The sequence below is a fragment of the Schistocerca serialis genome, chromosome 2, assembly GCF_023864345.2.
Source record: "Schistocerca serialis cubense isolate TAMUIC-IGC-003099 chromosome 2, iqSchSeri2.2, whole genome shotgun sequence".
Classification (NCBI taxonomy): Eukaryota; Metazoa; Arthropoda; class Insecta; order Orthoptera; family Acrididae; genus Schistocerca; species Schistocerca serialis.
Window position 1 is genome coordinate 259,092,203 of NC_064639.1, and position 14,693 is coordinate 259,106,895.

At 43.0% G+C, this 14,693-nt stretch overlaps 1 protein-coding gene across 2 annotated transcripts in view; it reads left to right on the forward strand.

The window, feature by feature from the left end:
- Window positions 1–14,289, forward strand: part of LOC126457021 (caspase-1-like) — a 151,072-nt gene extending 136,783 nt beyond the window's left edge. The window contains exons 5-6 of one of the 2 annotated variants that reach the window (XM_050092992.1): window positions 13,439–13,568; window positions 13,674–14,289. In XM_050092992.1, coding sequence (XP_049948949.1) covers window positions 13,439–13,568; window positions 13,674–13,912 — 369 coding nt within the window. In that variant the 3' untranslated portion in view covers window positions 13,913–14,289. The remainder of the gene's footprint in view (window positions 1–13,438; window positions 13,569–13,673) is intronic. The other variant, XM_050092993.1, reaches the window with a different exon arrangement.
- Window positions 14,290–14,693: the final 404 nt, after the last annotated feature.

Sequence of the window (14,693 nt, forward strand, 5' to 3'; positions counted from 1 at the left end):
TAAGCTGATCGTGCGATTATTCTCGTACTTGCCAGTTCATGCAGTCTTCGGAATTGTGTGGATGATATTTTTCTGAAAGTCAGGTGGTATGTTCCCAGACTCATACATTCTACACACTAACTTCAGTCCCCCCCCCAGGGGATCCACAACTCTTTTGTGGATACGTGCATAGCGAGCACAGGACCCCGAGCTAATGTGGCCCTCCTTCCTTTCCAGGCTGCATATCTTCCCTTACCGGAACCTTCCCCATCCCCCATCTTGCCCCCCCCCCCTCCCCTCACCTCTGGCTCTTTCCTTCCCTTTCTCCCCCTCTGGGAGTATGGTTTGTGCCTACGTCCGGAGACGGATGCTTGAAACTGTTACAAATTCCTTGCTTTCTACGCTTCGTCCTTCCTCTGTCCTTCTCTTTTCCTTACCTCTTCTCTTTGTCCTTTTGTCCGCTGCGGCGTTTGAGACCCCTCTTCTTTCCTTTCCCTTTCTTTTTTTTTCCTCCCTGTGCGTGTCTGAAGGCCGACCCCCGCATTTCCATGTGTAGCCGGCGACGGGGTAACGCGTAAATCCCCACCCCGGGTAGACAGGTAGGACACGTACGTACCCCCTGGTAACGGCCAGGCCCAGGGAGGGGTGACTACCCGAGCTGATACCTTCCCGAAAGTGCCGATTGGTCCCTCTGTCCATTTGTCGGGAGGTGTGACCTCAGAGAGGGCCCCCACAAGGGAGGAGCGTGCCATTGGAGACCCCGGTAATCATGGGGGATTCTTCCGCAATGGTTTCCTCACCTTCCACTATGTCTGCTCGCAAGCGTAAGTTCACTGAGTCTCAGCCACAGACAGTTCTTCCATTGTTGCCACAGTTCCTTGTTGTTTCTTGGTCTGACGAAGATCACGACTTCTCCACGGTCAACGCTTTCATTATTCAGAAAGGTGTCAACGCAATTGCAGGTCCTGTAAAGTCTTGTTCCAGATTATGGAATGGCACCTTGTTGTTACAAACAGTCAGTGCCCTCCAAGCACAAAAATTGCTGCGTACTTCACTGCTCCACATCTTCCCTGTCTGGGTTGAACCGCACCACACTGTAAATTCCTCGTGTGGAGTCGTTTATACACGCTCCCTCGATGGATTGTCTGACGAAGAAATTCAGCACTACCTGTCTGCCCAGGGCGTAACGGCTGTTCATAGGGTGATGAAAAGGGTTGACACGAACATCATTCCAACCCGCACTGTCTTCTTGACATTTGACAAAGTTCAACTCCCATGGAAAATCAAAGCAGGCTATGAGATAATTTCCATTCGCCCTTACGTCCCAAACCCTACACGTTGCTATCGGTGTCAGCGGTTCAATCACACCAGCCAGTCCTGTTCCAATCCGGCCAAATGTGTTACGTGTGGCAAGGATGCCCATGAGGGTGCTTGTCCACCTCCATCCCCTCACTGCATCAACTGTATGGGTGACCACGCTGCTTCCTCTCGAGATTATCCCATTTTTAAATGACGAAAAGCTCATCCAGGAAATAAGAGTGAAGGAAAAGGTGTCGACCTTTGCTGCTCGAAAATTATTCGCCAGTCGACAGCCCACCGTGCCTCAGAAAGGAAAATACAGCACTGTCCTTGCTTCTCCTCGGCCAACAAAGGAGGCGGCCACGCAGACTTGTGACCTCACCTTTAGTACCACGGTTGTCAGATCGGCCAGTGCAAAGATCGCCCGTTCAACCTCACCACTTTCGCCTGCCCACTCTATGGCTCACCCTTCATTGGGTTCTGATAAATCTCGAGCCCCCAAGTCAGACACCAAGACTTCGAAAAAAGAGCATACTCGTGAAGATTTTTTTACGTACCCCGACTTCACAACCATCGGTTCCTCCGTCATCTAAACATCACATTTCCAAGAAGGCTAATAAGAAACCCAGTTCCTCTCCTTCTCCGCCCAGGCGTGCCTCATCTACAGCACCACCTGGCAGAAATCGCCCTCGGCCGTCTTCTGTGTCGCCGAGGCGCACTGCTGGCGGCCGATCAACCGGCCGATCGCTGGTGGCAGGAGCTGCTCCTGAACAACCTATGGATCAGGATCTTCTGCCTTCGGCTGAATGCCATTCCATGCTGTTGGTCGCAAGCTCTGAGCAGTCGTTGAGTTGACGGTGACCTTGGTCACATTCCTCCATTTTCAGTTCACCCCATGTCCATTATCCACTGGAATATCCGCGGCATTCGAGCCAATCGGGACGAATTGTCGATCCTCTTACGATCCTACTCACCGGTCATCTTCTGTCTTTAGGAAACAAAGCTGCATCACCATGACCGCTTTGTTCTGCCCCATTTTCAGTCCGTCCGATTTGATCTCCCCTCTGTTGAAGGCACTCCAGCCCATGGAGGACTCATGATTCTTCTCCATGATACTCTCCATTATCACCCAATCCCCTTAAACACTTCCTTCCAAGCTGTCGCTGTCCGTCTTCCCCTTTCTGGATATAACTTTTCTCTTTGTACTGTATACATTCCATCGTCCACACCAATGGCACGAGCTGATCTCCTTCATCTTCTTGGTCAGCTTCCACCCCCCCTATTTGCTGGTTGGGGACTTCAATGCCCACCACCCGCTTTGGGGATCTCCACATCCTTGTCCACGTGGCTCACTATTGCTAGACGTCTTCCATCAAGCGGATCTAGTTTGCCTCAACACTGGGGTCCCTACATTTTCGTCTGCCTCCACGACAAATCTCTCTCATTTGGACCTTTCGGTCGGTACCGTTCCGCTAGCTCGGCGCTTTGAATGGTTCGCCCTTGATGATACACACTCGAGTGACCACTTTCCATGTGTCCTTAGACTGCAGCCTCAACTGCCATATATGCACCCGCGACGCTGGAAGTTTGCCCAAGCCGATTGGACACTTTTTTTGTCTCTAGCGACGTTCGATGACCGTCACTTTCCTAGCGTCGACGATGAGGTTACACATATTACCGATGTTATTCTTACAGCTGCAGAACATTCAATACCACGCACCTCCGAATTGCCCCGGCGCCCCCCAGTTCCTTGGTGGAACGAGGCATGCCGTGATGCAATACGTGAGCGGTGACGTGCTCTCTTCGCGTTTTCCGCCACCATCCTACTTTGGCCAACTGTATCCGCTATAAGCAGTACCGTGCGCGATGCCGTCGCGTCATCCGCGATAGCAAGAAGGCAAGCTGGAAATTCTTTATTAGCTCATTTAACACCTTCACTCCCTCCTCGGAAGTTTGGAGTCAGCTTACACAGTTATCAGGCGCGCCTAGTTTCTCCCCAGTCTCTGGGCTCACTGTCGCGCGTGATAAGTTAGTGGACCCCGTCGCAATTTCTAACTCCTTGGGTGCACACTTTGCTGAAATTTCGAGCTCTTCAAATAACCCGCCAGCTTTTCTCCCGAAGAAACTTGCAGCGGAAGTGCAACCTCTTGCTTTCTTCTCTCAAAATCGCGAAAGCTATAATACTGTTTTCTCCATGCGGGAACTCCAACATGCACTCTCTTCTTCTCGCTCCTCCGCCCCAGGACCGGAAGGTATCCACATCCAAATGTTGCTGCATTTATCAACCCATAGTCTGTATTACCTCCTTCGCATTTATAATCGAATTTGGACCGACAGTACTTCTCCAAGACGATGGCGGGAAGCTATCGTCGTTCCTGTTCTGAAACCTGGAAAGGACAAACATCTCACCTCTAGCGATCGCCCCATTTCTCTCACGAGTAGTGTATGTAAGGTTTTGGAGCGAATGGTGAATTGCCGTTTAGCTTGGTGGCTGGAGTCCCGCAGTCTTTTAACATCTGCCCAATGCGGTTTCCGAAAGCATCGTTCTGCAGTTGACCATCTTGTTACTTTCTCCACTTACATCATGAACAATTTTCTCCGGAAACGCCAAACAGTAGCAATATTTTTTGATCTGGAGAGAGCATACGATACCTGTTGGAGGACAGGCATCCTCCGCACACTGTTCTCTTGGGGCTTTCGAGGTCGGCTGCCCCTTTTTCTTCCCGAATTTATGGCAGAGCGCACATTTCGAGTGCGGGTGAACACTACTCTCTCCCGTACTTTCTCCCAAGAAAACGGGGTACCCCAAGGCTCCGTGCTAAGTGTTGTACTGTTTGCCATTGCAATAAATCCAATTATGGATTGTCTCCTTCCTGATGTCTCGGGTTCCCTCTTTGTGAACGATTTTGTGATCTTGTACAGCTCTCAACGGACCAGCCTTCTTGAACGACGTCTTCAAGGATGTCTCGATCACCTCTACTCTTGGAGCATCGAAACCTGCTTCCGTTCTCCCAGTAAGACCGTTTCTTCCACCCTCCTTACATCTAGGACCTGTCAACCTTCCGTTTTCGGATGTCGCTAAATTCTTGGGTCTTACGTTTGACAGAAAACTGTGCTGGTCCTCCCATGTTTCCTATCTTTCAGCTCGCTGTCTGCGATCCCTCGGCACCCTCCGTGTCCTGAATGGTACCTCCTGGGGAGCGGACCGAGTGGTCCTTCTCCGCCTCTATCACGCCTTAGTGCGCTCGAAATTGGACTATAGAAGCATAGTTTACTCTTCTGCTCGGCCGTCTATTCTTCGTCGTCTCGAACCACTGTGGATTACGTTTAGTGTCTGGAGCTTTTTACACCAGCCCTGTGGAAAGCCTTTATGTTGAGACTGCTGAACCCCTTCACTTGTTTATCGTCAGGCATTTGCTGCTCTATGTGCACAAATGAAGGAAGCCACATTTATTTACACTGATTGCTCGAAAACATCGTTCGGTGTGGGGAGTGCCTATATTGTTGGCGACACCCCAAATCAACTTCGGCTTCCCGACCAGTGTTCGGTTTATACTGCGGAGCTTTACGCTGTTCTCCAGGCTGTCCACTACATCCGCCGCCATCAGCGGATACAGTATGTTATCTGCTCAGATTCTCTCAGCTCTCTCCTCAGTCTCCAAGCTCTTTACGCTGTCCACCCTCTGGTCCACCGGATTCAGGACTGTCTGCGCCTGCTCCACCTGGGGGGCGTCTCGGTGGCGTTCCTCTGGATCTCGGGACACGTTGGTATCTGTGGAAATGAGGTGGCCGATATAGCGGCCAAGGCTACAGTCTATCTTCTTCGGCCAGCTATTCAGTCGATTCCCTTCACCGATCTACGGAGCGTTTTATGTCGTCAAGTTGTTCTTTTATGGCACGCCCATTGGTCAACACTTCCCCATAATAAATTGCGGGACGTGAAAGCTCTTCCTTGTGCTTGGACCTCTTCCTCCCGAACGCGTCGTCGGGAGGAGGTAATTTTTACTAGACTCTGGATAGGGCACTGTCTTTTTAGCCATCGACATCTTTTAAGCGGCGATCCTCCCCCACTCTGTCCCTACTGCTCTCAGCGGTGGACGGTAAGACACCTTTTAATTGAGTGCCCCTATTTTACTCCTTTATGTGCCCGTCTACAGCTGTCGCCTGATATATCGTCAATTTTAGCAGATGACACGCGCTCGGCCGATCGCGTTCTCGAGTTCATTAGTGCCAGTGAAATGGCGTCAGTCATTTGAAGCTCTTTTTTTTTTTTTTCTTTTTTTTTTTTTTTTTTTTTTTTTTTTTTGGGGGGGGGGGGGGGGCAACGACAACCAACCGCTTTCTGTAGTGGATTTTTAAGCCTTCATTCTGCTTTTAGTTTCTCCAATTTTTTGAGTTTCGTTCCCATTGCTGCCTGTTTCCATTTTCGGTTTTTATTGTTTCCTAAGTAACGGACCGGGCGCTAATGACCATAGCAGTTTTGCGCCCTAAAACCAAAAACAAAAAAAAACTAACTTCAGTAGTCATTTCGTTGCCACTTACCCCAATGATTTTAGAAATTCTGGTGGATTTCTGTGTGTCCCTTCTGCCTTATTTGAACTTAAGCCCTGCAAAGTACTCTTAAATTCTGATTCTAATATTGGATCCCCTATCTCCTCTACATTCACTCAAATTTCTTGGTCTATCACATCGAACATACCTACCCCCTCATAGAGGCCTTCGGTGTACTCTTTCCACCTATCTGCTCTCTTCTCTGCATTTAACAGTGGAATTTTCATTGCACTCTTAACATTACCAACCTTCCTTTTAATTTATTTGAATGTTGTTTTGACCTACCTATATGTTGAGTCGGTCCTTCAAACTATTATTTCTTTTTAGCTATCTTCACATTTTTCATGCAGCCATTTCATACTAGTTTCCCTGCACTCCCTACTTATGTTATTTCTCATTCTGCATTCCTGAATTTTCCTGACCATTTTTATACTTCCTTCTTTCATCGATCAACTTAAGCATTTCTTCTGTTATGTATGGTTTCTTCACAGTTAAGTTCTTTGTATGTATCTTATTCTTTCCAACTTCCCTGACTGCCATTTTTAGAGATGTCCATTCCTCTTCAACTGTACTGCCAACTGAGCTATTCCTTATTGCTGTCTCTATAGCCTGAGAACTTAAAACTTAATTTGTCATTCCTTAGTAATTCCATATTCCACTTCTTTGCCTATTGATTCTATTTGACTAATGGCATAAACTTCAGCCTACTCTTCATCACTACTTCATTGTGATCTGAGTCTATATCTGCTACTGGGTACACCTTACAATCCTGTATCTGATTTCAGAACCTGTTTGGCCATGATGTAATCTAACTGAAATACTCCTGTATCACCCTGCCTTTTCCACATTCGTCTCCTCCTCTTGTGATCCTTGAACAGAGTATCAGTTATTACTTGCTGAAATTTGATACAGAATTCAATTAGTCTTTCTCCCCTCTCATTCCTTGTCCCAAGCCCATATTCTCCTGTAACCTTTCCTTCTACTTCTTCCTCTACGACAACTGCATTCCAGTCCCCCATGACTACTAGATTTTCATCTCTCTTTGTGTACTGTATTACACTTTCAATATCTTCATATACTTTCTCTCTCACTTAATTTGCGATGTTGGCATGTATACTGTCAGTGCTGGTTTGCTGTTGATTCTGATAGGAACAACCCTATGACTGAACTGTTCACAGTAACGCGCTCTCATTCTCCTGTTCATAACAAATCCTTCTCCCCTTATACCATTTCCTGTTGCTGTTGATATTACCCTGTACCCATCTGACTGGAAATCCTAGACTTCTTTCCATTTCATCTCACTGACACCTGCTACATCTAGATTGAGTCTTTGCAGTTCCCTTTCCCGTTTTTTTGAAAACTTCACTACCCTGCTCAAGCTTCTATCATTCCACACCATGAGTCATGGAACATGATCATTTCTTTGTTTATTCATTCTGCTTTTTGTGGTCACCTCCCCTTTGGCAGACCCATTCCAAATGGAAGACTATTCCGGAATCTTTAGCCAATGGAGAGATGACGCTTCATCAATTACAGGCCACATATCATGTGAATGCACATTATGTCCCTATAATGCAGACAGAGATTCAGGAACCAGGTTTTAAATTGTAAGACATTTCCAGGGGCAGATGTGGACTCTGATCACAATCTATTGGTTATGAACTGTAGATTGGAACTGAAGAAACTGTAAAAAGATGGGAAATTGAGGAGATGGGACCTGGATAAACTGAAAGAACCCAACGTTGTAGAGATCTTCAGGGAGAGCATTAGGGAACGATACACAAGAATGGGGAAACAAAATAAATTAGTAGAAGAATGATTAGCTTTGAGAGATGAAATAGTGAGGGCAGCAGAGGATAAAGTAGGTAGAAAGACGAGGGCTAATAGAAATCCTTGGGTAACAGAAGAGCTATTGAATTTAATTGATGAAAGGAGAAATATAAAAATGAAGCAGGCAAAAAGGAATACAAATGTCTCAAAAATGAGATCGACAGGAAGTGTGAAATGACTAAAGAGGGATGGCTAGAGGACAAATGAGGATGTAGAGGCTCATCTCACTAGAGGTAAGATAGATACTGCCTACAGGAAAATTAGAGAGACCTTTGGAGAAAAGAGAAGCACTTGCATGAATATCAAGGGCTCAGATGGAAACCTAGTTCTAAGCAAAGAATGGAAAGCAGAAAGGCGGAAGTAGTATATAGAGGGTCTATACAAGGGCGATGTACTGGAGGACAATATTATGGAAATTGAAGAGAGTGTAGAAGAAGATGAAATAGGAGATATGGTATTACATGAAGAGTTTGACAGAGCACTGAAAGACGTAAGTCAAAACAAGACTGCAGCAGTAAGCAACTTTCCATTAGAATTACTGACAGACTTGGGAGAGCCAGTCCTGACAAAACTCTACCATCTGGTGAGCGAGATGTACGAGACAGGAAAAATATCCTCAGACTTCAAGAAGAATATAATTATTCCAATCCCAAAGAAAGCAGTTGCTGACAGACATGAAAATTACCGAACTATCAGTTTAATAAGCCACAGCTGCAAAATACTAGCACGCTTTCTTTACAGACGAATGGAAAAACTGGTAGAAGCCATCCTCAGGGAAGATCAGTTTGGATTCCGTAGAAATGTTGGAACACATGTGGCAATACTAACCTTACGACGTATCTTAGAAGAAAGATTAAGAAAACGCAAACCTACATTTCTAGCATTTGTAGACATAGAGAAAGCCTTTGACAATGTTGATTGGAATACTCTTTCAAATTCTGAGGGTGGCAGGGGTAAAATACAGGGAGCGAAAGGCTATTTACAATTTGTACAGAAACCAGATGGCAGTTACAATAATTGAGGGGCATGAAGGGGAAGCAGTGGTCGGGAAGGGACTGAGACACGGTTGTAGCCTATCACTGATGTTATTCAATCTGTATATTGAGCAAGCAGTAAAGGAAACAAAAGAAAAATTTGGAGTAGGAATTAAAATCCATGGAGAAGAATTAAAAACTTCGAGGTTTAATGATGACATTGTAATTCTGTCAGAGACAGCAAAGGACCTGGAAGAGCTGCTGAACGGCATGGACAGTGTTCTGAAAGCAGGATATAAGATAAACATCAACAAAAGCAAAACGAGGATAATGGACTGTAGTCGAATTAAATAGGGTGATGTTGTGGGACTTGGATTAGGAAATGAGACACTTAAAGTAGTAAATGAGTTTTGCTATTTGGGGAGCAAAATAACTGATGATGGTTGAAGTAGAGGATATAAAATGTAGACTGGCAATGGCAAGGAAAGCGTTTCTGAAGAAGAGACATTTGTTAACAGAGAGTACAGATTGTGTCAGGAAGTCTTTTCTCAAAGTATTTGTATGGAAGTGAAACATGGATGTTAAATAGTTTAGACATGAAGAGAATAGAAGCTTTCAAAATGTGGTGCTACAGAACAATGCTGAAGATTAGATGGGTAGATCACATAACTAATGAGGAGGTATTGAATAGAATTGGGGAGAAGAGGAGTTTGTGGCACAACTTGACTAGAAGAAGGGATCGGTTGGTAGGGCATATTCTGAGGCATCAAGGGATCACCAATTTAGTACTGGAGGGCAGCGTGGAGGGTAAAAATCGTAGAGGGAGACCAAGAGATGAATTCACTAAGCAGATTCAGAAGGATGTAGCTTGCAGTAGTTACTGGGAGATGAAGCAGCTTGCACAGGATAGAGTAGCATGGAGAGCTGCATCAAACCAGTCTCTGGACTGAATTAGTTGTTGTTGTTGTGGTCTTCAGTCCTGAGACTGGTTTGATGTAGCTCTCCATGCTACTCTATCCTGTGCGAGCTTCATCATCTCCCAGTAGTTACTGCAACCTACATCCCTCTGAATCCAGTAAAATATTTGGGATTAAGTTCTGTTTAATGTGATTTTCTGATGGCACAGGGTCTTTATCTGATGGAACTGCGGAAAAGAACGAGAACTGCGGAAAAGAACGAGAACTGCGGAAAAGAACGAGAACTGCGGAAAAGAACGAGAACTGCGGAAAAGAACGAGAACTGCGGAAAAGAACGAGAACTGCGGAAAAGAACGAGAACTGCGGAAAAGAACGAGAACTGCGGAAAAGAACGAGAACTGCGGAAAAGAACGAGAACTGCGGAAAAGAACGAGAACTGCGGAAAAGAACGAGAACTGCGGAAAAGAACGAGAACTGCGGAAAAGAACGAGAACTGCGGAAAAGAACGAGAACTGCGGAAAAGAACGAGAACTGCGGAAAAGAACGAGAACTGCGGAAAAGAACGAGAACTGCTCAGATGGCCCAAGCTAGCACAAAGGAAAGAATGGAAAGCTGAAAGGTGGAAGGAATAAATAGAAGGGGAAATAAACTTAAAGATAACTTTGTAGAAATAGAAGAGGAAATACATTATGGTGAGATGGGAGAGAAGATGATATAAGAATAATTTGACAGAACATTGAAAAGCCTAAGTAAAAAAAATGTCCCTAGAGTAGATGTCATCACCCCAAAATGACTGAAATCTTTGTGAGAGCCAGCCGGAAGTGTTACACCTAATGTGAAGGATTTGAGACAGGCAGAATATCCTCAAACTTAAAGGAGAAAATGCTGCAAACCATTACATTAATCAGTCATGACTGCAAAATATTTGCATGATCTGCTAACAGAAGGATGGGAAAAATGCTGAAACTAACCTCCTGCAAAATAAATGCAGGTTGTGAAGAAATGTAGAACCATAAGAAGCAATAATTACCCTATGACATCAATTGCAAGAAAGACTGAAGAAAGGTGAACTTAGATTTATAGCATTTGTGAATTTAAAGAAAGCTTTTGACAAAGCCAACTAGAATATGCTCTCCAAAATTACATAGGCAACAGGTATAAAATACTGGGAATAACAGATAATTTGCACAGGAATGAGTTGGCCATCATAAATTGAAGGACATGGAGGGGAAGTGGCAGTTCAAAAGTGAGGCAGGACTTCAGCATATCCTCAATGTTACTATATTTATTCATGGAGCAAACACCAAAAGAAACAAAGGAAAAATTTGGAAAAGATCAGTTTGGGGAGAAGAAATAAAAACTAAGACATGTGCTGATTTAATTTCACAAGAGATGGCGTAGAACTTTAAAGAGCAGTTAAGTGAAATGGATGGTGTCTTGAAAAGAGGGTACAAGATGAACGTAAAGAGAAGTTTTTCAAAAGTAATGGAATTTAGTTAAATTCATCAGATGTTGCTGAAAGAATAAGGAAATGGGACACTAAAAGTAGATAAATTTTGCTATTTGCCTAGCAAAATAACTAACAAAAGCTGAAATAGAAAGGATGTAGGATACAGACGGATGACAGGAAGAAATGCACCTCTGAGGAAGAGGAATTCATTACATCTAATATAAATTTCTCTGAAGTGCATCAGTGTTTGGAAGTGAAATGTGGGTGATGCATGAGTCAAACAAAAAGAGAATAACTACATTTAAAAAAATGTAGTGCTGGGATGGCAGCAGCCAGGGAAGTTACTTTAGTATGCAACATTATTGATAGTAACTGCTCCAATTCTATTTAATTTTATTTCCAGTAAGTTCCATAATCATCACGAAAGTGGTAAACAATGCACAGAGACAAAGAGAAATCGAACCTGAATAAAGAGAGCATGTTCCTAATTATTTGAGTACAGATAAATGATCCATACTATGGCATTATTTCAGCATCTGTTTGTGTAAGAATATTTTATAAAACATTAAAATACAGGTCTCCTACAAAATCAACATAACTCAAGAATGATACATAATACCCAGGGTGTTTCAAAAAGAACATACGTATTTTGAATGCATATATTCATCAAACTTTAAGACATATGAATACAAAACTTTACGCACACATTTACAAACCTCTCAAGTTCAGATTACAGATGTTCAATGTGTCCTCCATCAGTGACACAAACAATATCACATCAATACTCAAATTCCTCCCATACTCGGGTACGCCCATCCTTCTTCACTGATGTTATGGCAGTGCGGGTCCAGTTCTTCAACTTTTCCGGGTTCTGTGGGAGTGGTGGTACATAAACATTGTCTTTAATGAAACCCCACAGGAGGAAGTCAGAGGGTTTCAAATCCAGTAACTGTGGAGCCCACCTGAGACTTGTTCAATTGCCAGCTCCTTGATGACTGATCCAACGGTTCAGTAGGGTTTCATTCAGATATTAACACACTTGACGACTCGAGTGAGGGGGTGGTGCGTCTTGTTAAAAAATGAAGTTGTCTTCAAGCAGCCTCAGAAACAACCAGTTTTGTAACATAGTGAGATACTGCTGACTGTTAACCATGTTTCTGTCAAAGAAGAATGGGCTGTAAACAGATGATCAGGATACATCGCACAAAACACACATACTTCGGACTAATCTCATACATGTTCAGTGGCTGCACATGGGTTCTGCAAGCCCCAAATTTGGATGTTCTGCTTATTTACCTGACCACTAACATAGAAAGTCTCATCACTGAACATGATGCGTTGTGTGAAAGTGTTACCATTGTCAATAGCATCGAGAATCTCATTACAAAATGCCACACATTTGTGTTTGTCATCAGAACACAGAGTTTGTGACAGCTGTGACTTGCACGGCCTCATAACCAACCATCATCTCAAAACATGCCAAATTGTTATTCTAGGCAGTTGTAACTCCCGACTGGCATGACGAATTAATTTTGAAGGACTATGTTGGAAAGCATTGTGAATTTGTGCAACATTTTCTTCAAAAACACGAGGGTGGCTGGGACTCTTTCCTTTACATACGCAATCTGTATCCAGAAACTGTCGATACCATCTGTGAATGTTCCAGCCAGTTGGAGGATCAACTTGGTACCTCAACCTGAAACATCTTTGCACTGTAAACACGGAATTGCACTCCTCAACTTGAGAACACACAATGATTTCTGCTGCGGAGGATTTATTTTAACATATGATGGTTACCAAGCAAAACAGCAGACAGCTGACATCTAGCGGCTATTAATATAAACTAGGCTATGTACTCACTTCTCCAATAGCCGAGTTGAGAGACAGCGATGGATAGTTTGGGCAAAATAATACTTTGTAAGATGTATATTCTTTTTGAAACACCCTGTACATTCACATTTGGCAATGAAGCTATTGCATTCAACTATAGACTCTTACTTTCTCAAAAGGGCATTAATATTAAATTTTCCTGGGGGTTATTTGTAGGCAGGTACTTTCTCTTCATACAGTGTAGCAAAACACACACAAATTTTTATAGGAACTCTAATACTGGAATTGAAATATTTTGTTAACACATACAAGTCTTGGATGCAGAAAATTTTGAGCTACTAGACAGTAACACCAGATTCCTGAGAGGTTGGTGTTTTAAAATGTGAATGATTATGCAATAACATTCTTCTTCCTGATTTCAAAAATGTAGTAAAAAGATTCTATGATCTGGCAATATAATACAGAAATAGGTCTTCAAAATGATACAGTTTCAAGTACATGTGGTTTCATGATACATACATACAATGTACGTGTGTGTGTGTGTGTGTGTGTGTGTGTTTTTATTTATTTATTTATTTATCTATCCACATTCCGTGTTTTGATTTCAGGCTTGTCGAGGAGAGGAAGTGGATCCTGGTGTGAGGTTAGTTCGCTCAAGAACTCAGACTGACTCATCCCAAGAGGCGTACAAAATTCCAACACATGCGGATTTTTTAATTGCTTACAGCTCTGCTGAAGGTAAGCATATCCTAATATTTTTAAGATGTTACCTACCAGATAGTTGCTATATACTTCCATGTGATAAAATTTTCTGTTCTTATCATCATGTAAATAAAATTACAGGCTTTTATTCATGGCGAAACCCTGAAAGTGGTACGTGGTTCATCCAGTGCTTGTGTGAAGAACTTATGGCCCATGCTTCCACAATGGATCTCCTTAGGGTTCTAACACGTACTGCACGGAAAGTTGCAGTGGAATTCGAATCATTTAATGATGTTGTTTTATGGCAACATGAAAAGAAGCAAGTTCCATCTGTCACGACGATGCTTATACGAGATGTGTACTTTCGTCCTAAAAAATGATCATTTTCATAGTTAATTTATACAAAATCATCACAATGTTGCTCAAATTCACTTCAAAGCTTCATAGAAAATTGGGTGTTTGATATAATTTGAGAATTTATATTGGAACAATTGCCACCTGCCATGACATTTTAATACGTGTGTTCATATAAAACTTGTGATCCTAAATGCGTGATCTCATTTCGTTTTTCTGGCTGTGAATAATACAACTTGATTGTGTAAACAAATTATACAGCAACAGAAATATTTATTCAAATGAAATGACTGAGGAAATAAGTTGCTTTTGCCTATTTAGATTTTTATTCAGAATCTTTCATGAGGTTACCCTCGTATTACCATTAGAGAATTTCGTTGTTTTTTCCTTTTTCTGTGTAAGATCAACTATTATTATAGAAACTGTTTAAGTTTTTGATTGTTAAGCTATGTCTTTAATAAAGAAATTTTGAAGAGTTTTTTAAATCTGATTTTTCAATTCTATCCCAAAATACTCCCTAATTCTACAAACATCTGCATGGAATAAATGTAAGTACTCCTTCATAAAGACCTCAGTGATAACAAGGAAGGTGTGGCTGAGCGGTTCTAGACGCTATAGTCTGGAACTGTGCGACCACTACGGTCGCAGGTTTGAATCCTACCTCGGGCATGGGTGTGTGAGATGTCCTTAGGTTAGGTTTAAGTAGTTCTAAGTTCTTGGGGACTGATGACCTCAGAAGTTAAGTCCCATAGTGCTCAGATCCATTTGAACCATTTGATAACAAGGAAAATTTATAAGCCTGTTTTC